The sequence below is a fragment of the Mchenga conophoros genome, linkage group LG6 (assembly GCF_057382185.1).
Source record: "Mchenga conophoros isolate Kocher_MC1m ecotype Shallow Benthic linkage group LG6, M_conophoros_male_GT1.1, whole genome shotgun sequence".
NCBI classification, from domain to species: Eukaryota; Metazoa; Chordata; class Actinopteri; order Cichliformes; family Cichlidae; genus Mchenga; species Mchenga conophoros.
The window spans coordinates 35673380-35689228 of NC_140531.1; the positions used below are offsets into that span (position 1 = coordinate 35673380).

General features: G+C 41.5%; 1 protein-coding gene across 5 annotated transcripts in view; it reads left to right on the forward strand.

The window, feature by feature from the left end:
* The window catches only part of micall1a (MICAL-like 1a), an 18943-nt gene continuing 3094 nt past the window's right edge, over window positions 1-15849 (forward strand). The window contains exons 1-10 of one of the 5 annotated variants that reach the window (XM_085277782.1): window positions 1-183; window positions 1472-2468; window positions 6781-6829; window positions 9341-9482; window positions 10673-10764; window positions 11909-12048; window positions 12829-13418; window positions 13504-13564; window positions 13744-14168; window positions 15430-15818. In XM_085277782.1, the coding sequence (XP_085133908.1) occupies window positions 2323-2468; window positions 6781-6829; window positions 9341-9482; window positions 10673-10764; window positions 11909-12048; window positions 12829-13418; window positions 13504-13564; window positions 13744-14168; window positions 15430-15818 (2034 nt within the window). In that variant the 5' untranslated portion in view covers window positions 1-183; window positions 1472-2322. The other 4 variants (XM_085277784.1, XM_085277783.1, XM_085277781.1 and 1 more) reach the window with 4 other exon arrangements.

Sequence of the window (15849 nt, forward strand, 5' to 3'; positions counted from 1 at the left end):
ACCACAATGGCGATCCTCAGTTGTTGGGATTGAGTGAAACTTGTTTGGATTCAAACATGTAGCCTGCTGGTCCACTGCTGTAACCCACAGCAAATACTGTTAAAATCCTTCCTTTAAAGTTAGAATGCCAAGCGACCCCCCCTCCGACCCTCACCCACTGTGTTGTTGTCGGGTTTACGGCTGGTAAGCTATGCTAATTTAACTGTTTATGTAGCTTCACTCATTCACCTGCAGACACAGACGGCTATCAGAATGGTCACACGTCGGTATATTACTGGTAGCATTATAAAGTGTTGATATGCATGAATACTTTCTTCGTTTCTGATGAAATTCTACCAGAGTCTGTGTTAATGACAGGGCTGGGGGGATTAGTCCTGTACAAAGAGGTCAACACGGCCCCACAAATGAACTGTATACTAGTAAGCTTTGACAACTATAAGTAAAATTAAGTCAAAATCAGTGAAATATTAATGAAATATTTTAAAAATGCTACATTCGTACCCACATTTCAGTAACAATAAAGCTCAAATTTAGTGCATCGGCAGTAACAGATGTAACTAGACTGACTGAGTACATTGGGGCTCAATGGCTGATGGAGACTGACACATATCCCAGTGATTTTAGAGAAGATCCATCTATGCAAGTCAGTGTCTGGTATTGACTTGGGATCACTACTTGGTCATTGGGTCTCCAGCTGGCCGTGTCTGCAACCGAATATAATCCAGGCTTTAGCTTTCAAATTTCGAAGTCAAATTCTTGGTTTAACCTTAAAAGCTTTGAATGGCAAAATAAGCTTGTATATGGGAAATGGAATATCAACCAAAAAAACAAAAAACAACAACAACAAACCCCTCATTACAAAAACGTTATAAATTGATTTGCATGTCATTGAGTGAAATAAGTATTTGATCAAAAGATGATTTTATATTTGGTGGAGAAACCCTTGTTGGGGTGCACAGCAGTAAGACGTTTCTTAAAGTTAGTCACCAGGTTTGCACAAATCTCAGGAGTGATTTTGGCACACTCCTATTTACAGACTGTCTTAAAATCCTTTAGGTTTCTTGGCTTTCAATTGACAACTTGAAGCTTCAGCTCCTTCTACAAATTTTCCATAACACTGTAGTCTGCAGACTGGCTAGGCCACTCCATCACCTCAGTATGCTTCTTCTTTAACCATCCTTTTGTTGCCTTGGTGCTCTATTATGACCCACGTGGACAGATGTTTATCTCCAGTTGACTGGACACAGCTGATCTGTTTGAGCCAGAATTCTGGCAGGACTGTGGAGTTTCAAATCCCTAACTCACTCAATTCATTACATTGATTAAATGTGTTTTCTGGATTTTTGGTTGATGTTCTGTAATTTTCCATTGAAATTAAACTACAATAGAATATAGACACTGTTCATTTCTTTGTAAATAAGAAAGCTTACAACAAATTTAGGGGCTCAAATAGCTATTTCCCCCACTGTAGGAGGCAGCAACCCTGTATTATACAAGTTACCTGAGGAGGGCAGCAATGCGGGGATGATGCATGTCTCCGTCGACTCCAACACAAGAAGAAGACAGCAGCCCCTGAATGGGTGTAGCACCCCCTGTTGGGCGATAAGAGCAGGGAGAGAAACGGGATATTGTAGGTTGGCAGCTTGGCCAGGCTGTCAGTGTTTTAATCAGCGCTGTTCGGCTGGAGTTGCACTTCCTGTGCGGGATTTTTATTTTTTCATAGGTTACTTTTAATTGTATTGGTACATAAATGATGGCGTCGCGGGCAACGGACTAAAGAGACTTTTTTTTTAAACCAGTCTTTTAGCCGTTGTAGTCACTGCACTTACAAACAAAAGCCTAGTGCGGGTCTTGCGGTCCTTCACAGAGGAAATTCTGCACCTGCTTCGACTGAAACTGCATCACTGCGTGAAACAACAGTTTACACATATACAGCAAACCTGCAAAGTGGGGCCAAACAGCAAGCCACTGCAGCCAGTTAGCTAACTCGGCTACGTCAAGAACTTTTGAGGGCGAGCTCCTGTTATCAGCTCGGGAAATCAGCCGTGTTTTTTCACTCATTCCGCAGTAACCGCAGTCTGAATAACCGCACACGGGAGGTAAACTTCACACGGTGCTTGCTGCAGTTGGTAAAGTTGGGCATCGTCCAGCTAGCTCCTAAGACATGCTCGTTTTTTTCCAATGTGACTCAGTGGCTGCTCATGAAGGTAACGTATCGGCAGCTCGGGTGTTGCCTGGCCGTCGTCGCTTTCTCTGTCCCGTCAACAAATAAAGGTCGATCAATCCAAGTTCACCACCTTCCCCATCGGATTTGTCTGTAGTATGATGGGATCTCTGAAGGCTCTCCAGGAGTGGTGTCGGATACAGTGTGAGAACTACAACGATGTGCAAATTAAGGACATGTCTACGTCCTTTCGAGACGGGCTGGCGTTTTGTGCCATTATTCATCGCTTCAGACCAGATCTGATGTAAGTAACCACAAGTGTAACATAAACGCTACTGTAAAATGAAGTTAGAAGCAGGTTAAGTTAACGGTAAGGTTAATCTGTGGTACACTGGTTCTTTTTTGTGTAGGAGCTGCCTCCGTTGAAAGGTATACTGGTTTTTGAGGCGTGACAGGCTGCTAACTGTTTTCTTTTGTGACTGAATTGAGGTTCAGAATTACTAAGGGTAACTCATCCATTCAAAACACCAATGTAGAACAAAACCTGTCAGGACAGAGCCATCTGAACTCATCTGTGCTCTAAAGAAGAGCTGTCAGACTCCTTAAACTCAAAGGCCATATACACGTACAGCCCAGTTTGATCTCAAGTAAAACCATTACGTAATAACATATAACTTAAGTTTTATAATCTTAATAACTACACTGGACCATATTCAAAACTATTAAAAATGGAGACGAAACCACGAACCCAAGTGGGAAAAACAATCCTTACCCCATTCATTTTAAAATAAGCCAACCAACCATTTTTTCTGTCATGTAATTAGTGATCTGTGATTGCTTAAGGAACATGTGTAATCCCACAGTATCATTATAAGCTACTTGAAGTCTGTGTAACTTTTTTTGTTACAGAGACTGGTACAGTATGAGACATGTTCACTCTATCCATACTTGCAAAAGAGGGCGTGTGCTTGTGCATACACCATACATCATTTTCTATAATTATCTCCATCATCTGTCATTTCATCTGTAATAGAATGCCCAGGATATTTTTACTTTAATGGAATCTGTACGATTGTTATGAGACTGTTTGAAATCAGGAAATCTTAGATATTTGTCTTCTTTGCTTCTGTAAATCATGACAGCATTCTTACAGACACTTTGTGTGGTATCCTGTTTTGTACCATAAACAGGACATGTGGTAAACTGCCCCTGTAGACCAGCACTGCTAGAACTAAATACCACAAGATCATATGCATACATAATGTGGTTCACTAGAGTACGGTCATGCATCCCACTTCTCCAACAGAAAATGTTCCAGTGCAACTCACAGCAGAAAGTCATATGCAAAACCACATGGCAAGGTTTTGTGACTAAACTAGAATAATATTTTTTGCCTTTATGATTCAAACAACTTGTACTTTTTAACTTTCCATACATTTTCACATTTACTGCTCCCATGTAGTAATGATGGCATTGCTACAGTAGGAGTAGTGTTGTAGGTTAAAGACAAAAATCCAGTTATTAATGCTTTAACTGCAGTGAAATTAGATGTTTTCATTGTATTTAAGTAAAAATCTAAAAGCACCATACTAACATACCTAAGTATGGCAGTGTTATCTTGGAAGACACGGTTCATTTTTCAACTCTATGTTTTAATTATATTTTGTCACAGCCACTTAAAGAAAAAAAGCCTCCTGTAATGTTGTGAGTTCTGCGATGTGAGCGAGTGTCCAATGTGGCGTGTCAAAGTCATCCTGACAAGCGACGCTCTGTCTGTAACAACACTTCCCTTCTGTGTTTCACACCTACACACTGAGTACAGAGGTTACCACAAAACACCACAGCGTGTATATGTGATTTACAAGGGTTGGGTATAGGGAGGAGGACATGATGACTCGCCATCTTTTTAGTAGAGATTCAAAACAGTAATTTTGTTTTTCACTTGAGTGACAGTGAGCCACCTTTAGCCACCTGTACAAATGACAGCCTGAAACTTTACAGTGCACACAAGCTATCCTGTTTTTGTTTAACGTATGCTGCTGTACACTAAATGTGAATGTGTTTATTTAATTTTTTTCTCTTCAATCAGAATTCACACAATACAATGGTGTGCCTTGAGAAAAGTCCAGATTTCTTGGAGATTTTGTGGCAACTATAAGTTATTAAAAACAAAACCCAGGAAAACTTGCTAGGCATGTGATGCGAGTATGACTGTATTAAACCACAGAAGCACTCTGTCTTCAATTAAATTTTATTAAAGTTTATTCTTTGGGAAAATTGGCTTAAAAAATAAGAAAAGTCTTCACTGGTGTCTGACAAACACAAAATCAGTCAGGATGGTAACCTACCAACACTGATGGTATGCTGTATAACCACTGAAGGTGCTACAAAAAAAAGCAGAAGCCCCACAGATGAGCGATTAGCAAGCGTTTTTACAAAAGAAGCAAATCATAGAGATGATAAACCCTTTGCCCAGTTTGACATTTCTGACCATAAAGCCCGTCTTTCAAGGGCAACTGCCAGTCCATAGTGGTCATCAGTGCCCTACCTGCAGACAGGGGTGATAAAAAGGACTTTCATGCTTCAAGAGACCTGTGAGCATCAGAAAGCTGAGAGCTAACTGTCACAGGTTACTGGAAATGGTCATATGCCATAAGAGTTCCTGAGTGAGCCAGAGACAAAGGCAGGTTCTTCCATAGATTCACCTATGAAAGCCTTGAATTTGAATTCCTGAGGTAGGGCAAAGGCACACCAATGTACAGGAAAAGAGGGAACTTGATTTATAACATCAGGGGAAAAAATGAACTATGGATGCTTCGTTGTTCTGAACAGATTGTTATGAAGGGCTAGAATTTTCCCACAGACTGCAGTAAAATGTACCGTTAACCACGTGTCATCCCAGTGTCCTTTGAAGAAAACAGGCAAAATGTGGTCTGATAAATGATTTTGGACAGTAAGCATGTGGCTCGTGCTGTTCATCTCTCAGGTGAGCAAACTGGACTGAATGGAAGCAGAGCAAACTTTCACTTAAACAGTGAAGTGGACTTTATCTGCATAAACAGCACAGCAGTAATGCTGAAAGTACAGGAATTAGACAAATCCTAAACTCTGCAAACTGGGAGCTTTCAAGCTTTGCCTCTTTAATTTGTGTCCCAGCATGCCTCGCTGTTCAGCTTTCTTTCTAGCTGCAGCGGCCCTGCTGAACTCCCTCTGATCCAGACAGACAGCCCGTCAGACTAATCTGCGGCTGAGACCTCTGCCTGTCGAACTGGATTTAGCTCTAATGCATGTGCAGGTCATTTGTAGTAGAAGTGCTGCCCTTTACTCTGCAGCCACTGAAGCTTCATTGAAAAATGGCACACTGATGCAGATGAGACTTGGATGGCCTTATCGTCCTTTGGATGACGACTCCTGTCAGTCAGACCAGTGGAGATGGAGTAGATGTGGAGCCCCAGAAGTCATTCATGGCAAAGTTAATGGAAGTGCACATAAAGTGTCTTTTTAAAACTTGTATTTAAATAAAATTCTGTTAATTTATTGCTGCTTTTGTTTTATATTTTTAAAATCTCTAACTCATTTGATGTCTCACCTGCTCCTTGATTAGTGCTTAATTATTCACTGTCATAACATCAGACAATCTTATTCTGCAAAGCTTTTCCAACTGACTAAACCAGATTTAGCGGATGTACTGGTTCAAGCCAGGTTTTGATCATGTGGATTGTCATTACCGCCTCTCTCTCGCTCTCTCTCTCTCGCTCTCTCACCTAAAATAAACCTTGGAGTGAGACTCTGAGTCATTGTGGATTAGATGTGCATGCTGATCACACACAGCATTTCACCGTCCCAGTCAGTTCTTTTTTTTCTTTTTTCTGTGAGGTATGAAAATGTAAAATCTTTGTTATTTTTGAGTTACTGCACTTTTTATTTTGGCAATGTCTGTTATGCTGACACGGGGGACTCGGGCTGACACAGCCCTGATATTAAAGTTGCTGCTCGGTGCGTTTGTGGCCACGGGAATTAGATTAGAGAGAACAGAGGTCACTTTGTGTGGCTCCAACACGGAGCTCATTCACAGGATTTTGCCTTCTTGAAAGTTCCACATGGTTTCCACAAGCACTCATTGGGTTCATGGTGGGTTTTTCTTATTTTTCCCCCTGCCATACTGTTGTGTCTAAGACCACTGCACACATTTACTTATGCACATTCATCCCACAGCTCCTCAGACATTTTTTCCAGTTTTACTGCAGGATGTTTACTGGTGAGAAACTGGCTTTAGATCCCTGCTCTGGGCATTTTAGAGCAGAGCCTTGTAATTATCAGCCCATCGCTCCTGCTGCTTCTTTCTTTTTGCTCTGGCATCAGGCATCATTTAAGGCCGGTTTTTGAGATTGTCAGCAGTGGTAGGTGGGAGCTGTAACCGCTCACCACTGCAGTTTGTTATGCTGTCAGGCAAATAATAGCTTATAATCTATTTAGATTATAGCTTATAGTCTATAATATGAGTGCAAATAGTTGAGCAAGTTGTATGTAGAAACAGGGCTGCTATAGAACTATGCTGGCTGCCTTATCTTCAGCCTTATCCTAAATGTTGTTGTAACCTTTTTCTGTCATTGCAGAGATTTTGGCTCACTGACTAAGGAGAATGTCTATGAGAACAACCGCCTGGTGAGTCACGTTTACAACTATATGTTTTGTACACACGTTGTTCTGTGTTGAATGATGTCATTTTGAAACCTGAGTCATTTGGAAATCCCTAGCTTATGTGTAGCCAGAAACATATTATGTGTTTGACTCCTCATAGATGTTGTGGGTGTAAGTGGAGTGTGTGCGTGATGTGAAGACAGACTCTTACTCATTTCTGCTGAAGGGCAGAGAGTCAGAGGGAGGAAGCCAGAGCACTCTGTGTCAGAAAAAACTAAATTCTTGACATAAGCCTGTGGAGAAACCATGAAGTGAAGCTTTTCAGTGCAAAAGTGCAGAGTTTGCAGCTTTGTAAAGCAGTACATCAAATACAGCCTAAAACTTTAAAAATCTGATTTCCTTGACTGTTTTTTTTCCACATGGCTTTGAAGCCAGGAGAACATTGAGGGTTGAAATGGAAGTCTCCTTTCAGTCTGAGCTCAGCTTTGGCAGTTCTTTGTTGTTGTTTTAATGTTTTGTTTTTCAATTCCTGCAGCGTTAGGAGAAGTGAGAAGCTTATAAAGAATTCTTATAAAGGAAGAAAGTAATTGTCACGTCTAGTCTGGAGTGAATATTATGTGGAAAGCATTCTGTTTGATTGACCATGTAAGATCAATTTGTAAGTTTCATGAGTGTATTTGGGGTTGATTGTCTCCTGGAATGACTTTTGAGTCCCCTTTCATGTAGGAGGTGCTGATAGACTCACTAAATGCTGAATCACTGTTTAGATGTTACTGCTGTCACATGGAGACTCAAGCTAGGAGCTCCTACTGTGCAGGTTTCAAGTTATTGTTAACCTTTAGAATCACTGTGGATTACATTACATTGGTAGCAAATGTCAATGTTGCAGACATTTTCTTTTTTTTTTTCTTTTTATTGTGTTACACAATTTTTTCAGGTTTTTGATGATGCCTGGTGAGGGTTGATGTGTCACTTGGGTGACACTTTAGGTCACAGACTTTAGAGTGGTCTGTTTAGGAAAGTCATAGATGACAGGGTGACGAGAATTCGAGCCAGAAGGAAGCTGCAGACTTTTTGTGTCACCTCATTTTTGTCATTCATCCAGTGCACCCAGTTTTTGTCTCTGTTTTTAGATTCAAATCCAAAAATAAAACGTTAGGAGTATTTGTCATGGTGAGCCACAGATTTTTCAGCACGAGGTGGAAACTACTTTAGCTTCCCTCAAGTAGCTGTTTTGGTTGTTGGGTTGCCACTACAGAAATAACTATATTGGTTTCACTTCACTCGCTCACCATGCTCAAAAAAATAACAAAAAATAAAAAATCCTAGGCCTTACAAAGTGTAAAATGCAAGAGAAAAGTCTTCCTGACCCGATTTGGGCTGAAAAGTGTTAAAAGATCCATCACTTGGATAGTATCTGACTCAAGGCCTCTGCAGCATTAAATCTCACTACTCTGAGTCTGCTAGCTGTGGATCACTGCAAAGAATCACCATGTACTTATGTGAAGTGGATAACTGCAATAAAATCAATACCTATAATAGCATAATAATAATGATGATAATAATAAATAGATATTAAATGTTACTGAGCAGCACACAGTATTAATGATACATGACGTGTTTGGAGGCAGCTGCCGACCAAGATGGTGTGTGTGTGTGTGTGTGTGTGTGTGTGTGTGTGTGTGTGTGTGTGTGTGTGTGTGTGTGTGTGTGTGTGTGTGTGTGTGTGTGTGTGTGTGTGTGTGTGTGTGTGAGAGAGAGAGAGAGTGTGCTTGTGTTCATAAGGTTTCTCAATTTAACTATCTAATAGTAGGTGTGGGGAGGTTAAGACTGGTTTTTAGAAACCACATGTTTGGGGATTTTTAGATTTAGTTTCACTTTAATTGTGATGTGCAGCATTTGTAGGCCTTGTTGTTTCAGAACCGTGCTGGTATGTTGTTATGTAATGCTGTTTGCAGTATCATTTCTTCACTGGAATTTTTTTCTCACTGCTGGTTTTTCTCAAAGGAATAAATGTAAACATCATGCAAACGGCGGATTGTTTTTTTGTTTTTTTTTTACTGCATACTTTCTCACACACATCCAGTCAAGCTTTTCCACTTGTTTTGGTTTTATTTATTTCGGCTTGAGATAAGATTTCTCCTGCAGGCTCAGTGCAGTGAGGGGATTTATTTTTTTGTAGGTGCTTAAAGCATTGAAAGGTTAACCACTAATCATTTCCATTCTCCTGAATAATACAGAGACCACACTCCCACAAGTTTCCACTACAACTCCTAATAATAAAGAAATGAAATACTGATAGAAGTCATACCAAGATACCACATTAGGTTTCAACAACAGAACAAGCTGAGTTGTTACCAAATTTGTGCTTATCAAGGTTTTTATCTTTAATAACAAAGAGGTCAGTTTACCTCGCTCTTACTCAAGTTTTGCCTTGTATCTAAGCTCACTGGTTCCTGTCTCATTGCCAACATCTCTTTTTGTTTCCTGCTCTTTCTACTTCCTTTCCCCTTATCCTCTTTTCCTCATTGAAAGGCGTTTGAAGTGGCTGAGACTGAACTGGGGATTCCAGCCCTGTTGGACCCAGAAGACATGGTGTCTATGAAAGTGCCTGACCGGCTTAGCATCATCACATACGTGTCCCAGTATTACAACTTCTTCAACAACAAGTCTCAGGGTGCGTGCAACTGTGTGAATTCTGTCACATACACATGTATAATCTTTTACTTGTTAATGTATATGCTATTACAGACTCAGTAAGCTTTTTTTTTTCAGTGATATATTTTAGGTATGAGTGTTTCCTGCAGAGATGTTTTGCATTTGTGACAAACTGCGGTAAATGTGATTATATAAAAGCTGTCTCTCCAGTATCTTCCTGATCCCTGGATTGACTCCTTTTCCATGATCTTGAACTGCAGTTTGTCAAAGTAGTCCTTGTTCTCCTTGTTCCACTTTACCCTACTGCCTACTGGCGTTGGCCAGAGGGGCCGATGGCGCGATATGGCAGCCTCGCTTCTGTCAGTCTGCCCCAGGGCAGCTGTGGCAACCGTAGCTTGCCTCCACCAGTGTGTGAATGCGAGAGTGAATGAATAGTGGCATTGTAAAGCGCTTTGGGTGCCTTGAAAAGCGCTATATAAATCCAATCCATTATTATTATTATTATTATTTGCAGCCTCGGTGAGCTCAGTGTTGTGACACATACACCAGTTCTTTATCTGCAGCAGGTTTTGGTTTCCCTCCAGCATGAAACAGCTTGTCAGAGCATATCAGAGATTACTATCCCCAGCTGCACTCAAAGACTATGACTATGACGGGTTTAAAAAACAAAAGACAGTAAAGGAAAAAAACAAACTAGAATGTATGTTGGGTTGGTTTAAAAAAATATTCCAGAGTTTTGTTTTTATGCACTACTGTAGCAATCATCAAAGGAAAAAGTAAATCTTTTTTTAATTGGATGTCGGTTTAGTCTCTCTTGTCTTCACCTTCAACTCTTAAGTGCTGTGATTGGGTCATATCATCATCATCATCATCATCCACTTTCTTTGCTGCCTATGCCAGTGAACAAAGAGCAAACACATTCAGTGTTTGATAACTTGAATAAATGAAAAATAAAGAGGGGGGAAACCACAGATGCAACTTGGTCAACTTTACCAATAGGGAGACATGAACCTAGAGGGTTGGGGCCAGTACCTGGGTATATTTGTCACTTTAATTTAGTGGTGCCATTCATGAAAAGTCTCACTTCATTTCTCATTTCATCATAACTCAGAAGAAACTGGACTGCACAACAGCTTAAATTTTGGGTGTGATAATAATGTATACAAGAAATTAGCCATTAACTGGCTTCCCCTTGTTTCTCTACCACAGCAAACCCTCCTTGTATGAAGAGGCTCAGTACTGCTGGTCTCAATGAGCCAGCCCAGAAAAGGCCTGTAACTCCTCTGGAAGATAAGACTGAGGTAAGTATATAAGACTTGGCACCAGGAGAAGCGTTTTATTCTTTTATCTGTTTGGGAATATTAGGCCTAATTAACGTCTAGGAGCTTGACATGGTGTCTACTAGAGTTTGCATGGTAGCAAGCTGTAGATCACTCAAAATACTTTGATTATGATGGCCTGTTATGGAGTGGATAATCCCACTGAAATGACATTTGAAGCCTTGAAAGATTTAACAATCATTTTGCATGTACTATGTGGAGTTATTACATCGTGTAAATCTGCTATTTTTACTACAAAAGTGTAGAATATCCAAATATGGATTTTTATGTCAACTTCCTTATGTGAGCTATGTGTTGCACAGCAGGGGAAAAAGCTCAACAATGGCGGTAGAATAAGTCTATAAAGATAGCCTCTGTATCCTGTCTCTCTTTTCTTTCGCATGCCCTTCAACACCTTTCCTCCATCCCGTACTCCCATGTACTGCTTTTCTCCTCATCACTCCCCCACTTGCCCTTCCTCCCTTCTTCAGATGGAAATTCATTCCACTCCCTCCTCTTCCTGTTCTCCGTCCTCACATCTCACCCCCCCTCCGCTCTCTGGTCCTGAGCCTAGGCAGTAGGGTGGGGGTGGGAGGGTGGGCTTGGAGGTGAAAGAGAACTGTTAGGTCAGTCTTTCTTAACAGTCTCCTATGGATAAAAGACTAACAGTTGTAGTTTCTTAACACTGTGTGCCAAGTTTTGAAATATGCTGCTTCTAACCCCTATATTTACTTAACACCTAGAAAAAAACAAACAAAAAAATGCAATATCTCAGTCCTAAAGAGTAACTGTATCCCAAATGTGTGACTCCCAGAGCCACTAACCAAAGCTGTTTGGATTGTTTTTTACTAATAAACATCTTTTTATCATTTCATTCTTTTGATTTTTTTTTTTAACACACTTTTTTAATCAATCAAATTATGTTTTCACTTGAACTCCAAAAATAAGATAACCAAGTAGATGTAGCTAGCTAAACAGAATGAACAATCCACATCCTCAAATCCTGACTCCGTATATGATCTCCCCCCTCCCCCATTACTCTCCATCTTCCCCCTTCCCCTGATGTCTCCTCCCTGTCCCCCTTCCTGCGAACAACATCCCCGGTCGCATGTACTTGCCGATCCAGTCCGTGCAGACAGGCACCGAAGCGGTTGCGGCAGTCAAGCGGAGCACTCTCAGCAGCACCTGCGCCGCCTGCCAGAAACACGTCCACCTGGTGCAGAGGTTTTTGGTGGATGGCAAGCTCTACCATCGCAACTGTTTCAAGTGAGCGCTCCCTTTCTACTCATTTCTCGTGTTGTACGTCCTCACCTCCTCTCCTCAAGGCTTACTCCCTCCCTCTGGGTATGGCCGCCAAACAATTTAAAAACTTGATAAAACAAGACCCGAATTATTGAGTCAAGCTGTGACAGAGGATATTGTGCACTATCGGGTGATGGATTCAGATTTGTGTGTGAGTAAGACGCTTGAACTGGATGCTTTATCTTTTTGTTTTAAAAGAAATTGTCAATTAGAAAACATTTATTACAACTTATTACACATTTATAACATATTATAACAGTTATTACTATTTGTATTTGCCATTGCATTACTTTTTATTTTTTATTTCTTTTAATATCAGTAAATTCCCCTTAGCTATTTGTTTATAAATCTTTTTGTTTTGATTACTTTCAGTAATAGTTACTATGATATGGGTGCTATTTTTCTGATTGAAGATGCATGAAGTTCAGCTTTTCAAAGAGCTGGTCACATATTTTTGGTGGACACAACAGTTAATATTTCACCCTGAGTTGTAGCAGCTGCACATAGGCTTCACACTACAGCTAAAATTAGCTATCGTGTCAGAACAGGTGTGTCCGGTTTCCTGTGACATCGTGAGAAAGAAATGTTTATGTTTCACCTGTTGAACATTTTCAATTCATATATCTACTGTAGGTGGTGTTTGGTATACATTAATAATGCGTGAATCCTTTTTGCAAACAGGTCACAAAAAACAACTGTTTATTTTTCGTCACACTTCCTGTTTTTGTTTCTTTGTTTTCTCAGGTGCACTGAATGTCACAGGACACTGCTTCATGGATCCTACAAATTAGAAAGCAACTCTGGGGCACTTGTCTGTGCACATCACCTTAATAGGAATGCTTTATCCAACCAGAATGGCCAGCCCGATCTTAGTAAGAGACCAGCGTCGGGACAGTCTGCTAGGACCGGTCGCAGCACAGTTCCTCACACGGCGCCCTCTGATGGCTGCCAGGCAAAGACTCCAGTACAGGAAACGAACGATTCTGACGTTCCAGCCGATGACTCAGTCACGGTCGCTCCCGTTACAACAAGCAAAGACGGTTTAGAAAAAACAAATGAAGACAGTACCAGCGAAGCAGAGGAGAAACCACGATCTGCCACACCTCCCAACCCTTTTGATGAGAGCGACGATGAAGAGGAGGAGGGAGAGAAAGAAGAAGAAGAAACTCAAACACCAGCCAAACACACAGCAAATGGAGACCTCCCTTCTACACCTCACGTTGAGGTTACCGGTCGGCCAGTGCCTGCACCCCGCCGGGTTTCTGATCCCATCCCTCCACCTCGCCCTGTGCCACGGGCTCGACTCTCCCGCACAGCAGACGGTCCTGCAGTCGGTAAGTAGTTTTTGCACAGTAAGTTTCTAAAAATAGCAGAATCATTTGTTTATAGTCATGCTCAACGCTTTTCCTAATATCACAGGTGAAACTCAGAAGCTTCCACTTCCTCCCAAACCCAGAGGAAGGTCACAGTCTCCTGCAAGGTAGCTGAATTTATCTTAAATGCCATTTCACGTTCGTTAATCACACCTCCATAGTGTTTGTCATGTTGTTGCAGTGTGTGCTGTAATTGTTTAACCCTCCATGCTTCCATGTGGATGTACTTTGTTGTCTTCCTCTGTGTGACCCTCCCTTCCATCACTATCTGTGTTTCACTGTTCAGTGGCACCCATAAACCCAAAGACCCACCTTGGCTCGCACTGGTTCAGTCAGAACCCAAGAAGAAGAAAGCACCAGCCCCTCCCCCTCCCCCTGCTGGACTGGCAACACCTCCAAACACAGGCTCTTTGTCCTCTCTCAAAGGGGAGGGCTCCAGACCCAGCACGCCCCCCCAGTCCTCCAACCCGTTCGAGGACGACGACGACGAAAATAACGAGGGAAATGGGGAAGAAGGGAGTGAGGGAGGAGCACCTCCAGCTACGGTGGTGTCTAGTCACCCATGGTACAGCATCACTCAGGCAGCAGACGCAGTGGGTGCAGACACTCCCACTAATAAACGAAGTTCATCCCGCTCTGTCAGTCCTGCAAGCACCAAGAGCAAGAAACGGCCTGCACCTCGTGCTCCTCGGCCACCCACCGGTAACCAAGGTCAGTTTTATCAGAACCACAAACACCAAGAGCATCCCCTTTGTGCTTTACAAGTATCAAACAGTAACTTAACTATTTGATGTTTTATCAAATGTTTGTAAAGAAATTACAGAAAGAAACATAGGTCATTTTCTTTAGTGTCACCTGATTCAGTGGGTTTCTAAACTCAGTGTAAACAGCTGAGAAATTTGAAGTTTATAGATGAAAACACCAATATGACTGTGCAGTTAAACTGAATGAAAGCAGAGTCCCTTATGAAACATGGCTGTGCCCAAAATTATGCACTAGGATTGACTTTTTCAGGGGGCATACTCTTTATATCACTTATCCATATTTTTGTAATTTATCAGTACTTGACTCATCGTGAATGAGGTCATTTCGCCATGGAAATGTGCTTCTAACTTGTAACACAGCTCTCAGGAAGTGATTGATGATGAGCTAACTAGTGTGTCTGGAAAAGACAGATGCGTCTAAATATGCTGAACAATAGTAGAGACACTGAACACGCAGTGCATGGTACTTTTCATAGTAACATAAGGGTCACCATTCAGAGCCATCCTGGTAATGTATTCGGGCAGATATGTGCAACTACTGACAAAGTGTTTGTCGTTGATTGGCTCTGCAAGGGGTGCAAGCACTATTGTGCAACAGAATTTCCTCAGTTTATTTGTTCACTCTCTATTTATGTCTCTAGTTAAACTGCCAGGTATATGGAGTTACATGTAACAGGACAAAAGTAAATTCATATTTGATTTTCAGTTGCAAAGCCTGATCGTCATTGATCAAGACTGAAGTTTACAACCCAGTGATTTATAATATTGTGCCTTACTTTCCATTTTATCCATTTAATAGATAAAAAGCACATTTGTCCAACTTTGAGCATCCAATCTTCAAAAATGTGTGCAGTATAGAAGTGTGAAGTGTGTGTGCTGTTGTTAGTCACTTTAATCCTAGATTAGTTTGTCTGATGTAAAATTAAACAACCTCTAATTTAACAGACAAGTTGTCACTTCAAAAGAGGTGAGCGGAAACAATGTACACAGCTGATAAAAATAGTAATAATAAAAAAAATTATTCTAAAGAGTCACAGACTAAAAATAGTTGAAAAGAGATGTGTTGCTAATAGATGCTAAAAATAATGTGTTTTCTTTCCCCTTATCCTCGCTTTATTCCAACATTTCAAACTACTTTATTCCTCTTGAATTTCTTCTGTCCCTGCTGTTTTTTTTTTAATTATTTCAAAAACTTTTCTCTTCTTCAGCTCTCTCTCATTCTCAGTCCTCCTCTTGCTCCCCCTCTCCAGCTCTCAGTACAGAGAGTTTGTCTTCAGGCTCAGACTACAGCTCCTCTCAGCTCCCTTTAGCTGGCGGTGGCAGCAGCGACCAGGAACACAACTTCACCAAAAGCGTCTCCGAGCCTTCCATCTGCTCACCGAACGACTCCAAGCCTTCCCCTTCTTCCTCCTCGACTGAGCATCTCCGTCAGCCTTCTCCAAGCCCCGCCCCTTCTCCAGTACCAGCAAATGCCAGCTCAGCTCCAGCCACTCCACAGACCAGTCGCAACCCAGTGACCAAGGCTCCTCGACCTCCACCACCACGACCCAGCAACCCCAGCCCACTGGCCTCAGAGGCCACCCAGTCACAAAACAAGGTAATGGCTCCACCTCCAAACAGAAGACAAT